The 18,660-nt window shown below is 42.4% G+C and overlaps 1 protein-coding gene across 3 annotated transcripts in view; it reads right to left on the bottom strand.

Moving 5' to 3' along the window:
• Positions 1-18,660, bottom strand: part of TAF1A (TATA-box binding protein associated factor, RNA polymerase I subunit A) — a 36,765-nt gene that overhangs the window by 14,408 nt on the left and 3,697 nt on the right. For 2 of the 3 annotated variants that reach the window (XM_066595195.1, XM_066595197.1), the window contains 6 exons: positions 17,507-17,676; positions 17,008-17,121; positions 10,108-10,306; positions 9,908-10,038; positions 7,801-7,959; positions 202-268 (listed from right to left, as the gene is read on the bottom strand). In XM_066595195.1, the coding sequence (XP_066451292.1) occupies positions 202-268; positions 7,801-7,959; positions 9,908-10,038; positions 10,108-10,306; positions 17,008-17,121; positions 17,507-17,676 (840 nt within the window). The remainder of the gene's footprint in view (positions 1-201; positions 269-7,800; positions 7,960-9,907; positions 10,039-10,107; positions 10,307-17,007; positions 17,122-17,506; positions 17,677-18,660) is intronic. The other variant, XM_066595196.1, reaches the window with a different exon arrangement.

Raw genomic sequence — 18,660 nt, 5'->3', positions numbered from 1 at the left:
CGAAAATGGAGCAGAGAGACGAAAACCCGGAGCTGACCGCAGGTATGATGGAAGCCTTACAGCTACCGTCCCACTGGGGTCATCTCGGCCCACTCAACCACCATGACAGACCATCACGTCAGTCTGAGGGAGCGGTCTTGTTCCCTTGATATAAAGTAGTACGTCACGGAAGGGGTTACAAACAAGAGAAGAGCGACTTACCGGATTTGTCGAGGAGTTGGCTAAATTCCAGCATGAGTTTGTGGGATGGAGTCTTGGCGTACAGCGCCTGAAAATAAAACCGCAACTCTTAATCTTACGAAGGTTTACGGACGGCTCATTTCAGTACGATTACAACTCCTCCAAACGCATGCTGATTTTTTTTCTAAAAATGCAACAGATTTACTAGTGAAAACTCACGAATTTTCCAAGAAATGTCGTATATATTTCACTACATTTATGAAGGGGTTTTAGACACCTCACTGCGTCCAACAAAGTCATGTGGCCTAAATACGACATTGTGCCACCAAAACTGCCAAGGTTTTTGCCCAAAATAAGCCAACTTGGTTTCAGCCTTCCGCGTTGTACTTTCTATTGGTACGATTATGGGGACAAATGACTTTTGGGTCACTTGAGACGGGTAGGCCTTTATAGTCGCTGACCCATCGGGCTATGGTGGATCTGAAGGCGGCCAGGCTTCGATGAGGGCCATCAGAGATGAGGAACATAGAATCCATATAGCAGAAGGATTTCATACGATGCCCTCATTGAGGTGCTGTAGAGGAGGCCACATTGGGAAGAAAGGATGGAAGCGAATGAAGGACCACCTTGTTCTGATGGAGCACCAGAAAAGGAGTACTGCATGACAGCGTGGCGAGCTCAGGAGACATGGCGGATGGAAGTGACAGCTACCAGAAAGGCAACCTTCCAAGACAGCAGGCGGAGAGAAATGTCACACACTGGCTTGAAGGGAGAAAAATTGTAAAGCGTCTACAACCAGATGGAGGTCCCAAGGTGCTGACGGAAGAGGGGCAGCATGTGCTACTGCCTGAGGGAAAGTATTTACCAGACTTGGAAGCAAGGGGTCGTTGAAGAATGATAGTGTGGAGACTTGACCCTTTAACGAGCTGAGGCTCAAGCCCATGTCCATGCCTGATTGCTGAAAGGAAAGGATTGTGGGTTGCAGATGATGTTGCTCGCACCATCTGAAGGACTTCCATACCCTATGGTAGATGTGAGAGGAAGGTGGCTTCCTGAGCATAGTCTGGACAACGGGTTACACGAATCCTTGCGTTCAAGACGGCAGATTTAAGTGTAGCTTATGCTATTTGAGTGGCAAGGGCCATGGCTTCTTGACCAGTAGGGACATGAAATCGGTATAACAAGGATGACTTGGCCAGCCTGGCACTGTGAAAATCATGCGGACACCCTTCAGCTTCGCTTTCCTGTGGAGTCATTGAATCAGAGATGTTGGTGGAAAGGCATACAATAATGACAACTAGTTCCATGGAATCGAAAGAGCATCCGTCTACGCTTGAGGACCGCGAGTTCACGAGACAAAGGGTTGCGGACTGTTGCACCCAGATGCCGACAGATTCACAAACACTCCCTATTTGGCACATATGTACACAAATATTTCCTCGTGTAGTGCACACTCTCCTGGGTCTACGGTTTCTCTGCTGAGGAAGTGTTATCCACTTTTCCACTTATAGATCATAGAATGGTAGAGTTGGAAGGGAACTCCGGGGTCATCGGGTCCGACCCCCTGCTCAGTGCAGGATCACTAAATCATCCCAGGCAGATATTTGTCCAGCCTGTGTTTGAACACTTCCGTTGAAGGAGAACTCCCCACCTCCCGTGGTAACCTGTCCCACTCATTGATCACCCTCACTGTCTGATATATCTAATCCGTGTCTCCTCCCTTTCAGTTTCCTCCCATTGCTTCTAGTCTTTCCTTGTGCAGATGAGAATAGGGCTGATCCCTCTGCACTGTGACAGCCCTTCAGATGTTTGTAGATGGCTATTAAGTCTCCTCTCAGCCTTCTTTTTAGCTAAACATTCCCAGATCCTTTAACCGTTCCTCATAGGACATGGTTTGCAGACCGCTCACCATCTTGGTAACCCTTCTCTGAACTTGCTCAAGTTTGTCTGTCTTTTTTAAAGTGGGGTGCCGAGAACTGGACACAGTATTCCAGATGAGGTCTGACTAAGGAAGAGTAGAGGCATATAAGTACCTCATGTGATCTAGACTCTATGCTTCTCTTAATGCATCCCAGAATTTAGTTTGCATTTTTTGGCTGCTGTATCACATTGTTGACTCATGTTCAGTCTATGATCTACTAGCATACCCAAGTCTTTTTCACATGTGCTGCTACTTGGCCCAATTCCTCCCATTCTGTATGTGCTTTTTTTAATTTTTCTTGCCCAGATGTAGGACTTTGCATTTCTCCTTGTTTTGAATACTCTCTCTCCCCTAGTGTTAGCTATCCCTCCTATCTTTGTGTCGTCAGCAAATTTGATCAGATTCCCCTCAATTCCCCCTTCCAGATCATTTATAACAATGTTGACCAACACTGGTCCTAGGACAGAGCCTTGTGGTCCCCACTTGATACATTCTCCCACTTGGATGTGCAGCCATTTATGACCACTCTGAGTACGATCACTCAGCCAGTTGTGAATCCATTTAACAGTTGCCTTGTCAATCCCAGATTTCAATAAGTATGGTATGAGATACTTTGTCAAATGCTTTACTAAAGTCATGATATACTATATGTACTGCATTTCCCTGATCCACCCAGTCGGTGATCCACTCCCAGAATGTGGATGGCCGAGATGTGTCTCTCCATCCAATGGAGGATTACGGCAGCCTCCCTAATCCCCATTCCTCTTCTTGTGCCACCTTGGTGGTGTATGTACGCAACGGCCATCACGGTGTCCATCTGGACACGAAACAGACGACTGACCAGAATCTGTGACCAACTGGTCATGCACAGGCGGATGTCTGAGTTCAGGCATGTTGATGTGGAGGGATGATACCAAGTTGGACCATTGTCTCTGTATGGTCAGGTGGCCTAGAATTATCCCCCAGCCCGAGAGGTTGTAATCCGTGGTTATTAACCTTCCAGCAGGGGGGATGGAAGGTGTTGCCAGACTGAATGGCAAGATGACGAACTAGAAATGATTCACCTGGACTGCAAAATAAAGAAAGCGCTGGCGAGACTGGCGAATCGGGATGCGGAGATGGGCATTTTTGATGTCTATCGGCAATGGACATGCGCCTTACTCGATAGAAGCAATCACTACCCGGATGGATTCCATACGAAAATGACCTACTCTGACAGCGATAGAGGAGCTTTAGATCTAGGACTGGGCGAACCGATCCGTCCCTCTTGGGGACCATTAACAGGTTGGAGTAAAATCCGGTAAAATGTTTGTGAGAAGGAATGGAGATAATGACATCCTTGTCAAGCAAATCTTGAATAGCTCGAAGGTAATACACAGGGTAAATAAAAAGACTATCCGCGCTCCAAGGGAATACGGGGCTCCGATGCAGGATAATAATGTCCTTCTTTATTAATATTCCATCACTGGTTTCGCGAGCAACGCGTTTCGGTAGATATAATACCTTTTTCAAGCTCCATACATTTACAAATGACTGACAAACATAAATAGGCACTCACATGTCCTCGGAATTGTCTACAGCACGGTGCAGGGCAGCTCCGTAATTAGCGGGGGCGTAGTACAAGCCTCCCAGGTAAATCACACGTCATACAGGTAAGACACCTGGAACGCCCATCTGAGCTCCATGGTCTTCAATAAAACTTTATTTGGGTTGCTAGTGAACAGCAACCTTCATTAAAGCTATGTGCACACCCGCTATACGCTGGTTATAAATAGATTAAAATTTCAATAAAAATACACAATATTCAAATAAAAAACCAATGAATAAAGTTTGCATAAATAAGTTAACAAAATAACTTCTATGTTATAAATCAATATAAAAATGATATAATCACTATAAAATGCATATTTACCTATATTTACACAGCACTTCTCTATACATACATTATCAATAAATATCATATATATATGTAAAATTAATTAACCCCATAATGATCCCTACTAAAAAGACCATAGTAATTTATTTACATTAATTTTAATATTACATATCATGTTTCATATTTTTTCGAGTACTTCATTTAAGCCGTATGGACATAAGGTGTTGAGTCTATGAATCCAAAACATCTCACGCCTTCTTAGTTCACTAACAAAAAAATATGAAACATGATATGTAATATTAAAATTAATGTAAATAAATTACTATGGTCTTTTTAGTAGGGATCATTATGGGGTTAATTAATTTTACATATATATATATGATATTTATTGATAATGTATGTATAGAGAAGTGCTGTGTAAATATAGGTAAATATGCATTTTATAGTGATTATATCATTTTTATATTGATTTATAACATAGAAGTTATTTTGTTAACTTATTTATGCAAACTTTATTCATTGGTTTTTTATTTGAATATTGTGTATTTTTATTGAAATTTTAATCTATTTATAACCAGCGTATAGCGGGTGTGCACATAGCTTTGATGAAGGTTGCTGTTCACTAGCAACCCAAATAAAGTTTTATTGAAGACCATGGAGCGCAGATGGGCGTTCCAGGTGTCTTACCTGTAGGACATGTGATTTACCTGGGAGGCTTGTACTACGCCCCCGCTAATTACGGAGCTGCCCTGCACCGTGCTGTAGACAATTCCGAGGACATGTGAGTGCCTATTTATGTTTGTCAGTCATTTGTAAATGTATAGAGCTTTAGAAAGGTATTCTATCTACCGAAACGCGTTGCTCGCGAAACCAGTGATGGAATATTAAAGGGGTTGTCCCGCGGCAGCAAGTGGGGTTATACACTTCTGTATGGCCATATTAATGCACTTTGTAATGTACATTGTGCATTAATTATGAGCCATACAGAAGTTATAAAAAGTTTTATACTTACCTGCTCCGTTGCTAGCGTCCTCGTCTCCATGGAGCCGACTAATTTTTGGCCTCCGATGGCCAAATTAGCCGCGCTTGCGCAGTCCGGGTCTTCAGCAGTCTTCTATGGAGCCGCTCGTGCCAGAGAGCGGCTCCGTGTAGCTCCGCCCCGTCACGTGCCGATTCCAGCCAATCAGGAGGCTGGAATCGGCAGTGGACCGCACAGAAGAGCTGCGGTCCACGAAGGTAGAAGATCCCGGCGGCCATCTTCAGCAGGTGAGTATGAAGACGCCGGACCGCCGGGATTCAGGTAAGCGCTGTGCGGGTGGTTTTTTTAACCCCTGCATCGGGGTTGTCTCGCGCCGAACGGGGGGGGGGGGGGGGTTAAAAAAAAAAAAAAACCCGTTTCGGCGCGGGACATCTCCTTTAATAAAGAAGGACATTATTATCCTGCATCGGAGCCCCGTATTCCCTTGGAGCGCGGATAGTCTTTTCCTTTACTCTGTGTACCTGTACTAAGCCCCGGTTATCCGGTGTAGCTTACTCGGAACGGTCCTGCGGCTCTCCGATCAAGGTCGGATGGAATAAAAGGCTTAACTATAAGCGAACGTGGATCACGGTGTCAGCGAGGTGCCTTGTGAAAGGTATCCTCGTCTGGCACCAGGTGAGTTAACACTCATTCTTTGTCATTTCTGTTATAGCTATATAGCATATTTTGAAAAAACCATCGAGGCGCCCCCTCATAACATATTCGAAGGTAATACAAACGTACTGCGAATGGGACGGTGGTGGAGAAGCGAAAAACGCTCTGAGGGGACAGAATGAAAATCTATAGTGTATCTTGAAGAGACGATCTCACACACCCAGCAATCCTGAATGTCAGCAATACATGTGTCCCTAAATAGCAGGAGACGGACCCCCTACCCTAAATGACACGGGTGGAGGCCACCCTTAATGGGGAGGAGAATTTTGTCGAGGGGGGCTTGGCTGCTTCAGAACGAGGACACCATGAAGGGCACGGTTCGAAGAAGGATGGATGCTTTTTGCAGTCTTGAAGGGACTGGCACGACCGATAGTGAAGAGGAACACCTCAGGGAATGGATACATAAGGTCCAAGTGCTTAAGCTTGAGGAAATGTTTATCTGAGATGGACCATTCTCTGGTCACAATATGCTCAAAATCCAAACGAGTGGGGAATGTTTTATATGAACATCTAGCGTGTCGGAAGGAGAAGGAGCCTGAGGTAACAGAGGACCGTCTCTTTTACCGCCTGTATGAGAAGGTCTACCGCAGTGGAGACTTTGGAAGACTGTTCCTCATTTAAGGAAGAGTCAGAATCCGATATTTCGCCGGTAGAACAGGAGCCGTCCCTAGAGGGGACCGAGTGGGATGATGGGGGGGGAAAGCAAGGTGGAGGAAGGAGGCGACGGTGTAGGACCATGTGAACTTCAGCACAGTTGATGTTTGGAGGGTCCGCCATACAAGCATTCCAGTAGGAGCGATTCCTGAACACCAGACCCTTCAGCCGAGTTCTGGCTGGATGCTTTGTCCAGCATCTCCACAATGGACCTGGAGGTTTTTGTGAGATCCGCCATCGCTATCAAGAGGGAGGTGGATGTCCCTGAGACATATTTACTGGCTGGTCTGGGAGGCAGGAAGTTGGTGCAAAGGGGCTCCTGTTGCCCGCATAAAACTTTGGTGCAACATTGAGAGCATGCAAAGTAACTCACCAAGGTGGTGCTGTAATCACTGGATTTCCCCTTCGAATCTGACATGGTAGCTTTTTTGCTGAGGTAAATTCGCCTAGCTGCATGAGGGCACAATGTAAGGGCTCAGAGCAACAGTAGGCCAAGTTGGAAAGGAGCTGCCTAGGGCAGGTCTTACCCATGTCCAGGAGTTCCCCTCCGAAGTGTGCAGAAGAGGAGCCACTGAAAATGGTGCCAAGAAAACTGGAGGTGGGATTATTCGCTAGTAGCAGAAATCCCACCGCTAGAAGCGTTTCGAAACCAGGACGAAGTCCCCATAACATGGCACAGCCTAAGAAAACCAAATTACCTCCCCTCCCCTGTTGGCATGGAGTAGAAACCCAGGAATAGGGATGGGAAGAGACAAGAATAGGGGACCCCCATACTTACCTTTCCTAGAGGAGAAGGACCACATGCCATCAACTCCATTCCTGATCCTTAACTACATCTCGCCGCCCTTTGGTAGAGGAGGGCAGCCCAGGGGTCCGAGCGAAAGGATATTCGCTGGTAGTTCACAATAGTTAGTGCTTTTCTGTGCCACCTTGCCTTTGGGAGGTAGGGAAGTTAGTGGCAACCCTGGTGTCCCTCCTTAGTAGGGGGGATTCTATCATCTTGTGAATCCACAAAGTCCAAAGAACTCCAGGAACTTGAAGACCTGAAGCAGGAGGTCTGCCTCCTATGGACACCAAGCTAAAAACAGATTTAGCCGAGTGGCTGCAGGAGGGGTATATCTGGTAGGCGGAGTTAACTCTTCCTTTGCTTAGTATCTGCCTCCTAGTGGCAGGAGCTATACCCATGTTCTCCAATGTGTCCCCCAATGACACAGCTGACAATTAAATATTGCACTAGACATGTACTTTACAGGGACTTATTTTAAATGCTCTCCAATGTGTTGAGGGCGCACAAAGATTTACATTGGGGAAGGGGGGGAGCTATACAATGGGGTTCCTACCTCCGTGAGACAAATTTTGGGTCTTCCAAAACATCCCAGATACTTAGTTGTGGGACCTCGTAATGAGACCCAACTCTGTACAGTAAAGCACCTCTGTCTATGTAGGGGATACATGAAGCGGGGTGATAACACTCACTCTGAGCTCTTTCATCAGCTTGTCTGTGGGAGCGCCGTTCCTCAGCATGAACTCGTACAGGTACACGTGGGCGTTAGGATTGACCGGGTTCCTGGTGTCATAAGCGTAGTCTGTCAGAACTTGTTCTGCTTTCTCTTTTTCACCAGAGGATTCAAGAAGCTGAAGAAAGAAAAAATAAAAATTATTGGCAAAAACATGGCGTCCGGCCGTCTGCAACTTAAATCGACCCTCCGGTTCTGGGTGAAGAAAAAAACTCTGTCCTGGAGCCGGAGGTTATATTACCCGGTGTTGATCAATCTTCACATTACCTAATCCCAGCAGAGCTTTGGTAGTATTAGACTATCAACACACTATACCTGCTCTCCGATTGGCCGGAGCTGCTCACGTTAACAGTGCGCATTGGGTAGCTAGAAAGTGACAGCTGTCATCTTAGACAACTTTAAAAAAAAAAAAAGAAAAAAAAGCGGGACCCTGAACCGGTGGATTGGAGGGATACCAGCAGGTAATACCCCCTCCCCCCATGACCTTCAGCCCTGGGACACAATTTTGCCCCAAAACCAGAGTGTTGCTTTAAGCTTACAAGGGGGTTGTCAGACAAATTACACTTTCTGTATCATTTGGTTCCATCATAAGATGAAGTGGTCTGGCCAGGTGGTACCGTTCGGAATCCCCCAACGTGGATGCGATTGAGCTCTTGCGCACGCACGCACACACACCCTCCCCCGTGTCTGGCCGTTCATCCATTTTGATGTCACATGTCACCTGCAGTTTTTTTCTGTGACATTGATCCACCAGCTTTTAGTCCTGATAGTAATGCGCACCGATCCTCAGGATGGGTCACCAATCATCGGAGGGGGTCCACCGATTGTCGATCCCTGACAATCAGATCATTGAAGTGACAGTGGTGCTCGGGTGAGCGCCGCTGTCACTTCAGTCCATACCAGGCACAGCGCTGCTCATTGTAAAGTGGCTGTGTCTGGTACTGCAGCTCTGTCCCATTCACTTGAATAACATGGGCCTGCTCTCAGGCCAGGTGATGAATGAAGAGGACATCACTGACCTAAGAAGAGGCCGCAGCTCTCGCTGGAGCGCTGCGGCCCCTCTAGTCAGCAAGGATTACAAGCAACAGACCACTGGGTCATCAAAAATTTAGTGCTAAAAAACTCCTTAGGGACGCAGCCTTTTTTTAAAAAACTTTTTTTTTTTTTTTTTTTTAGCATTTTTGGTTTTTCCTACCGCTTTTTAAAAAAAAAAAAAAAAACATCTTAACTCCTTTATTTATCCATCGACCTCGCTGTCCGAGGCTTGTTTTTTGTGGGACGAGTTGTATTTTTCAATGGTGCTATTTAATGTAGTGAAAAACATTTAAAAAAAACTTGAAGTGGAGTAAAATGGAAAAAACTAAAAATTCCACCATCTTTGGCTGCGGCTTATTTCTACGGCGTACACAAGGCAACAAAAATAACCTTTTTTTTCTAGACGACGTTCGCCGTGCGCGGTAGATAACGCATTACTCTGAGAGATGGGACTTGTACAGTCGCAGCGCAGCAGTTATGCCAAATGTGTATTTTTGTTTTATTATTTAGATTATTTTATTATAAAATATGGTTAACATTTTTTTTACCTTTTATTTTTTTTTTTAAGAATTAGTAAAAAACTTTTTTACACTTAGTTTTACTTTCTTTTCTTAGTGCCCAGAGGGGACAAGAACTTGCGATGCTTCGATCACTCCTGCAGTATGATGTAATGCCATAGCATTAAATCATATCGTGATCTGACAAGCAGTCTATCTAGCCACCCCACGGGGACGGCTTGATGGGCATTCTAGTAGGACAGTCCTGGGGCCTTTCAGAAGGCCCCCGGCTGCCATGACACCCGCAATCTCATCGTGGGGTCTGTACGGGACCTTGGAACATCAGCTGGGGGATTGAAAGTACAAAAAAAGACTGAAAACTACCGCTCGTGCCGCAGAGAATCAGCGCTCATGTGGCTCGGTTGTCAGAAAGACGTTACGACTCTTCGAGAGAGGGGATGGAAAGATAAAAAGGAAGAGGAGCTGCGGAGGGAAGGGGTTAATATTGGTGTCACGGTCAGGATAATCACCTACATGCACGTAGTTGAGGACGAAGGGATCCCACACTCCAGGGAACTGCAGCATCTCCTGGAAGGCGCTGGCGGCCAGCCGGTGGTAGGTGCCCATGGCCTGCACCGCGGAGCACTGCGTAGAGAAGTCTTCTGCTGGAGGAGGAAGAGTCATCAGAAGACGCAGCGCAGTAGAGGAAGATTACCAGCGCTTCTTCACATTACCGTTCTGAGCAGCTGCAGCCCCCCGATCCACCCAGGATCGGTAGTTCAGGACGGCTCCGTGCGCCCGGATCAGCTTCTGCATCATCGACTGCTTGATAGAGTGCCGACCGAAAACCCAACTCTCAGACTCAGAGAGCACCCGGCGCGCCTCAGCATTGTTCCCGATGCACAGGAGGTGGTAGACCTGCTCCAGGGACATCTAAGAGAAGACGAGAGTCACTACGGGGCAGTATCATAGCAGTTATATTCTTGTACATAGGGGGCAGTATTATAGCAGTTATATTCTTGTACATAGGAGGCAGTATTATAGTAGTTATATTCTTGTACATAGGGGGCAGTATTATAGTAGTTATATTCTTGTACATAGGGGGCAGTATTATAGTAGTTATATTCTTGTACATAGAGGGCAGTATTATAGTAGATATATTCTTGTACATAGGAGGCAGTATTATAGTAGTTATATTCTTGTACATAGGAGGCAGTATTATAGTAGTTATATTCTTGTACATAGGGGGCTGTATTATAGTAGTTATATTCTTGTACATAGGGGGCTGTATTATAGTAGTTATATTCTTGTACATAGGGGGCTGTATTATAGTAGTTATATTCTTGTACATAGGGGGGCTGTAGTATAGTAGTTCTATTCTTGTACATAGGGGGCAGTATTATAGTAGTTATATTCTTGTACATAGGGGGCAGTATTATAGTGGTTCTATTCTTGTACATAGGGGGCAGTATTATAGCAGTTATATTCTTGTACATAGGGGGCAGTATTATAGCAGTTATTTTCTTGTACATAGGAGGCAGTATTATAGCAGTTATTTTCTTGTACATAGGAGGCAGTATTATAGTAGTTATATTCTTGTACATAGGGGGCAGTATTATAGTAGGTATATTCTTGTACATAGGGGGCAGTATTATAGTAGGTATATTCTTGTATATAGGGGTCAGTATTATAGTAGTTATATTCTTGTACATAGGAGCAGTATTATAGTAGTTATATTCTTGTACATAGGGGGCAGTATTATAGTAGTTATATTCTTGTACATAGGGGGCAGTATTATAGTAGTTATATTCTTGTACATAGGGGGCAGTATTATAGTAGTTATATTCTTGTACATAGGGGGCAGTATTATAGTAGTTATATTCTTGTACATAGGAGGCAGTATTATAGTAGTTATATTCTTGTACATAGGAGGCAGTATTATAGTAGTTATATTCTTGTACATAGGGGGCAGTATTATAGTAGTTATATTCTTGTACATACGGGGCAGTATTATAGTAGTTATATTCTTGTACATACGGGGCAGTATTATAGTAGTTATATTCTTGTACATAGGGGCAGTATTATAGTAGTTATATTCTTGTACATAGGGAGCAGTATTATAGTAGTTATATTCTTGTATATAGGGAGCAGTATTATAGTAGTTATATTCTTGTACATAGGAGGCAGTATTATAGTAGTTATATTCTTGTACATAGGGGGCAGTATTATAGTAGTTATATTCTTGTATATAGGGAGCAGTATTATAGTAGTTATATTCTTGTACATAGGAGCAGTATTATAGTAGTTATATTCTTGTACATAGGGGGCAGTATTATAGTAGTTATATTCCTGTACATAGGAGGCAGTATTATAGTAGTTATATTCTTGTACATAGGGGGCAGTATTATAGTAGTTATATTCTTGTACATAGGGGCAGTATTATAGTAGTTATATTCTTGTACATAGGAGGCAATATTATAGTAGTTATATTCTTGTACATAGGAGGCAATATTATAGTAGTTATATTCTTGTACATAGGAGGCAATATTATAGTAGTTATATTCTTGTACATAGGGGCGGTATTATAGTAGTTATATTCTTGTACATAGGGGGCGGTATTATAGTAGTTATATTCTTGTACATAGGAGGCAGTATTATAGTAGTTATATTCCTGTATATAGGGGGCAGTATTATAGTAGTTATATTCTTGTACATAGGGGCAGTATTATAGTAGTTATATTCTTGTACATAGGGGGCAGTATTATAATAGTTATATTCTTGTACATAGGGGGCAGTATTATAGTAGTTATATTCTTGTACATAGGGGTCAGTATTATAGTAGTTATATTCTTGTACATAGGAGCAGTATTATAGTAGTTATATTCTTGTACATAGGGGGCAGTATTATAGTAGTTCTATTCTTGTACATAGGGGGCAGTATTATAGTAGTTATATTCTTGTACATAGGGGGCAGTATTATAGCGGTTCTATTCTTGTACATAGGGGGCAGTATTATAGCAGTTATATTCTTGTACATAGGGGGCAGTATTATAGCAGTTATTTTCTTGTACATAGGAGGCAGTATTATAGCAGTTATTTTCTTGTACATAGGAGGCAGTATTATAGTAGTTATATTCTTGTACATAGGGGGCAGTATTATAGTAGGTATATTCTTGTACATAGGGGGCAGTATTATAGTAGTTATATTCTTGTATATAGGGGTCAGTATTATAGTAGTTATATTCTTGTACATAGGAGCAGTATTATAGTAGTTATATTCTTGTACATAGGGGGCAGTATTATAGTAGTTATATTCTTGTACATAGGGGGCAGTATTATAGTAGTTATATTCTTGTACATAGGGGGCAGTATTATAGTAGTTATATTCTTGTACATAGGGGGCAGTATTATAGTAGTTATATTCTTGTACATAGGAGGCAGTATTATAGTAGTTATATTCTTGTACATAGGAGGCAGTATTATAGTAGTTATATTCTTGTACATAGGGGGCAGTATTATAGTAGTTATATTCTTGTACATACGGGGCAGTATTATAGTAGTTATATTCTTGTACATAGGGGGCAGTATTATAGTAGTTATATTCTTGTACATACGGGGCAGTATTATAGTAGTTATATTCTTGTACATACGGGGCAGTATTATAGTAGTTATATTCTTGTATATAGGGAGCAGTATTATAGTAGTTATATTCTTGTACATAGGAGGCAGTATTATAGTAGTTATATTCTTGTACATAGGGGGCAGTATTATAGTAGTTATATTCTTGTATATAGGGAGCAGTATTATAGTAGTTATATTCTTGTACATAGGAGCAGTATTATAGTAGTTATATTCTTGTACATAGGGGGCAGTATTATAGTAGTTATATTCCTGTACATAGGAGGCAGTATTATAGTAGTTATATTCTTGTACATAGGGGGCAGTATTATAGTAGTTATATTCTTGTACATAGGGGCAGTATTATAGTAGTTATATTCTTGTACATAGGAGGCAATATTATAGTAGTTATATTCTTGTACATAGGAGGCAATATTATAGTAGTTATATTCTTGTACATAGGAGGCAATATTATAGTAGTTATATTCTTGTACATAGGGGCGGTATTATAGTAGTTATATTCTTGTACATAGGGGGCGGTATTATAGTAGTTATATTCTTGTACATAGGAGGCAGTATTATAGTAGTTATATTCCTGTATATAGGGGGCAGTATTATAGTAGTTATATTCTTGTACATAGGGGCAGTATTATAGTAGTTATATTCTTGTACATAGGGGGCAGTATTATAATAGTTATATTCTTGTACATAGGGGGCAGTATTATAGTAGTTATATTCTTGTACATAGGGGTCAGTATTATAGTAGTTATATTCTTGTACATAGGAGCAGTATTATAGTAGTTATATTCTTGTACATAGGGGGCAGTATTATAGTAGTTATATTCTTGTACATAGGGGGCAGTATTATAGTAGTTATATTCTTGTACATAGGGGGCAGTATTATAGTAGTTATATTCTTGTACATAGGGGGCAGTATTATAGTAGTTATATTCTTGTACATAGGGGGCAGTATTATAGTAGTTATATTCTTGTACATAGGAGGCAGTATTATAGTAGTTATATTCTTGTACATAGGAGGCAGTATTATAGTAGTTATATTCTTGTACATAGGGGGCAGTATTATAGTAGTTATATTCTTGTACATAGGGGGCAGTATTATAGTAGTTATATTCTTGTACATAGGGGGCAGTATTATAGTAGTTATATTCTTGTACATAGGGGCAGTATTATAGTAGTTATATTCTTGTACATAGGGAGCAGTATTATAGTAGTTATATTCTTGTATATAGGGAGCAGTATTATAGTAGTTATATTCTTGTACATAGGAGGCAGTATTATAGTAGTTATATTCTTGTACATAGGGGGCAGTATTATAGTAGTTATATTCTTGTATATAGGGAGCAGTATTATAGTAGTTATATTCTTGTACATAGGAGCAGTATTATAGTAGTTATATTCTTGTACATAGGAGCAGTATTATAGTAGTTATATTCTTGTACATAGGGGGCAGTATTATAGTAGTTATATTCCTGTACATAGGAGGCAGTATTATAGTAGTTATATTCTTGTACATAGGGGGCAGTATTATAGTAGTTATATTCTTGTACATAGGGGCAGTATTATAGTAGTTATATTCTTGTACATAGGAGCAGTATTATAGTAGTTATATTCTTGTACATAGGGGCAGTATTATAGTAGTTATATTCTTGTACATAGGGGCAGTATTATAGTAGTTATATTCTTGTACATAGGGGAGCAGTATTATAGTAGTTATATTCTTGAATATAGGAGCAGTATTATAGTAGTTATATTCTTGAATATAGGAGCAGTATTATAGTAGTTATATTCTTGTACATAGGGGGCAGTATTATAGTAGTTATATTCTTGTACATAGGGGGCAGTATTATAGTAGTTATATTCTTGTACATAGGGGGCGGTATTATAGTAGTTATATTCTTGTACATAGGAGGCAGTATTATAGTAGTTATATTCCTGTATATAGGGGGCAGTATTATAGTAGTTATATTCTTGTACATAGGGGCAGTATTATAGTAGTTATATTCTTGTACATAGGGGGCAGTATTATAATAGTTATATTCTTGTACATAGGGGGCAGTATTATAGTAGTTATATTCTTGTACATAGGAGGCAGTATTATAGTAGTTATATTCTTGTACATAGGGGGCAGTATTATAGTAGTTATATTCTTGTACATAGGGGGCAGTATTATAGTAGTTATATTCTTGTATATAGGGGGCAGTATTATAGTAGTTATATTCTTGTACATAGGAGGCGGTATTATAGTAGTTATATTCTTGTACATAGGAGGCAGTATTATAGTAGTTATATTCTTGTCCATAGGGGGCAGTATTATAGTAGTTATATTCTTGTACATAGGGGAGCAGTATTATAGTAGTTATATTCTTGAATATAGGAGCAGTATTATAGTAGTTATATTCTTGTACATAGGGGGCAGTATTATAGTAGTTATATTCTTGTATATAGGGGGCAGTATTATAGTAGTTATATTCTTGTCCATAGGGGGCAGTATTATAGTAGTTATATTCTTGTACATAGGGGAGCAGTATTATAGTAGTTATATTCTTGAATATAGGAGCAGTATTATAGTAGTTATATTCCTGTATATAGGGGGCAGTATTACAGTAGTTATATTCTTGTACATAGGGGGCAGTATTATAGTAGTTATATTCTTGTACATAGGGGGCAGTATTATAGTAGTTATATTCTTGTACATAGGGGGCAGTATTATAGTAGTTATATTCTTGTACATAGGGGGCAGTATTATAGTAGTTATATTCTTGTACATAGGGGGCAGTATTATAGTAGTTATATTCTTGTACATAGGGGGCAGTATTATAGAAGTTAAATTTTTGCCCATGACAGAGTGTGACTAAATCTCATAACTGCTACAATACAGTAAGCTGGTGCACATGAACACAACAGGTCTCTTAAGTATGCGAAACCCCTTGGCACATATCATTGGCCAATCTAAAGCGCATGGATGGCGTCCCTTTGCGCTGTATAACCGCACACAGTACGAATGTATTGGTGACCAGGTTATAATAGGACACTAAAGAGTGTCTGGTAGAATTATATCTGAAAGTAGAAAAACAGTGGATGACATGAAATCAGGAGGCAGTCTGGGCAGCGCCAGCTCTGGGTGCGCCTCATTACATGGCCAGAAAATACAGGATCTCATTAACCTGCATCCTGGATAAACAATGTAAACTGTGAGAACATAGAGCCAAGTACAGGCAGCAATTATCAGCTCAACCCCGTCCTGCAGCGTCCAGCGCAACAAGAACCACATTACAAACACTGACAGGAAGGAGGAGCTGGCCAACATCAATATCACATATTACCGGCAGGAGGCAGCATGGATATTTCATTACTCCACCAGCAGAATAGTGAGTGCAGCTCTGGAGTATAATACAGGATATAACTCAGGATCAGTACAGGATAAGTAATGTATGTACACGGTGACTCCATCAGCAGAATAGTGAGTGCAGCTCTGGAGTATAATACAGGATATAACTCAGGATCAGTACGGGATAAGTAATGTATGTACACAGTGACTCCACCAGCAGAATAGTGAGTGCAGCTCTGCAGTATAATACAGGATGTAACTCAGGATCAGTACGGGATAAGTAATGTATGTACACAGTGACTCCACCAGCAGAATAGTGAGTGCAGCTCTGGAGTATAATACAGGATGTAACTCAGGATCAGTACAGGATAAGTAACGTATGTACACAGTGACCCCACCAGCAGAATAGTGAGTGCAGCTCTGGATATAATACAGGATGTAACTCAGGATCAGTACAGGATAAGTAATGTATGCACACAGTGACTCCACCAGCAGAATAGTGAGTGCAGCTCTGGAGTAGAATAGAGAATAAAGTCTCTAAATTTGTGGAGCTCGTTGCGACTCCGTCTCCCATATGCCAAGACCTTTTTCTGCTGTCTACACTGAAAGCAGCGGTCAGACACAATGTGTATAGAGCGTTAGACATACGCAGATGCTACAAACTCACCATAAGATAGTTGTTCACCCCAATGTTCTTCATGGCTTCATGGAACGCATTGACATCTTCACTGGTGCTTTTGGGATGATTTAATAGGATCTCAGTTCCTAATCTCCAAATGATCTGTAAAAAAAACAATTAAAAAAAGTCAGTATATAAAGAGTTAACAAACAGAGTTTACATTTCTTCCAACAGACAAGTAACTTTCTGGATATTTAAAGGGGTTGTCCAACATGGGCAAGTTATCCCGTGCCAACAGGGTGGGTGCTAACTTGTTGATTGATGGGGGTCTGACCGCTGTATTCTGAGAATGGGGGTAGGGTGTGCCCGGAAAGACTGGAGCGACGGGCACACACGGGCACTCCATTCATCTCAATGGGACCATCTCTGGTGGTCCAACTGGACTGAACGGCACATGTGTGACCCCAGCTTCCGTCATCCACAGGAGCGTCCCAGCAGTCGGACCACCAGCATATCCTGGGACAAGAGGGAACAAGTAGTCCGTCACCTCGGGGGCTTCTCTGTATATGGCGGTGTTTCGCGTCACAAGCATCTGCAAATAGCTGATGAGGAATTCCGCCGCCCTTTCCCAGCGATTCTCCCGCATGGCCCGGTGGATGAGCCGGAGACACCGGTTGGCGGTCATATAACAGTTCTTTGTGTGTCTTCCCAACGTTTCTGGAGATAGAAGGAAGCAAAAAGCGCTTGTTACAAAGTGGAAGAGACGCGGAGGCCGCCGACTCCTCTTTCACGCATCAAGCGGCGCCCATCCTTGGAGGCGCCCATCACTGCGGATGTGAGGCAGGGATCATGGCGCCAAAGAATTGTCTGTCTTTGTACCGAGGCGCACTGGGGTTTGTTCACACGGCGGAATGTGATGCGTTTTTTTTCCGTGTGGATTCCGCCTATGAAATCCATGAATTTCTGCTGCGGCTCCTCACACATATCCGTGCGCGCAAATTCCGACGCAATCCTGTGCGGATCTGCGTTAAGAAATGACACTCCTTAACACGGATCCGCGTAAGTTCCACAGGCAGATTTTGCCCGTTCACATGGCAATATCCGCGGCAAAACACACAGCAGAAGTTCACAGGTGCCTTTAAAGGGGTTGTCCCGCGCCGAAACGTTTTTTTTTTTTTTTTTAAACCCCCCCCCCCCCCTGTTCGGCGCGAGACAACCCCGATGCAGGGGTTAAAAAAACAACCCGCACAGCGCTTACCTGAATCCCGGCGGTCCGGCGTCTTCATACTTACCTGCTGAAGATGGCCGCCGGGATCCTCTTCCTCCGTGGACCGCAGGGCTTCTGTGCGGTCCATTGCCGATTCCAGCCTCCTGATTGGCTGGAATCGGCACGTGACGGGGCGGAGCTACACGGAGCCTGCATTCTGCACGAGCGGCCCCATAGAAGACTGCAGAAGACCCGGACTGCGCAAGCGCGGCTAATTTAGCCATCGGAGGGCGAAAATTAGTCGGCTCCATGGGAACGAGGACGCCAGCAACGGAGCAGGTAAGTATAAAACTTTTTATAACTTCTGTATGGCTCATAATTAATGCACAATGTATATTACAAAGTGCGTTATTATGGCCATGCAGAAGTGTATAGACCCACTTGCTGCCGCGGGACAACCCCTTTAAGGCGGAATCCATGCTAAAAAAAAAAAT

The sequence above is a fragment of the Eleutherodactylus coqui genome, chromosome 3, assembly GCF_035609145.1.
Source record: "Eleutherodactylus coqui strain aEleCoq1 chromosome 3, aEleCoq1.hap1, whole genome shotgun sequence".
In the NCBI taxonomy this organism is placed as follows: domain Eukaryota; kingdom Metazoa; phylum Chordata; class Amphibia; order Anura; family Eleutherodactylidae; genus Eleutherodactylus; species Eleutherodactylus coqui.
Note: the sequence above shows the minus strand (reverse complement) of the source record. Positions and strands in the feature narration are given on the sequence as shown.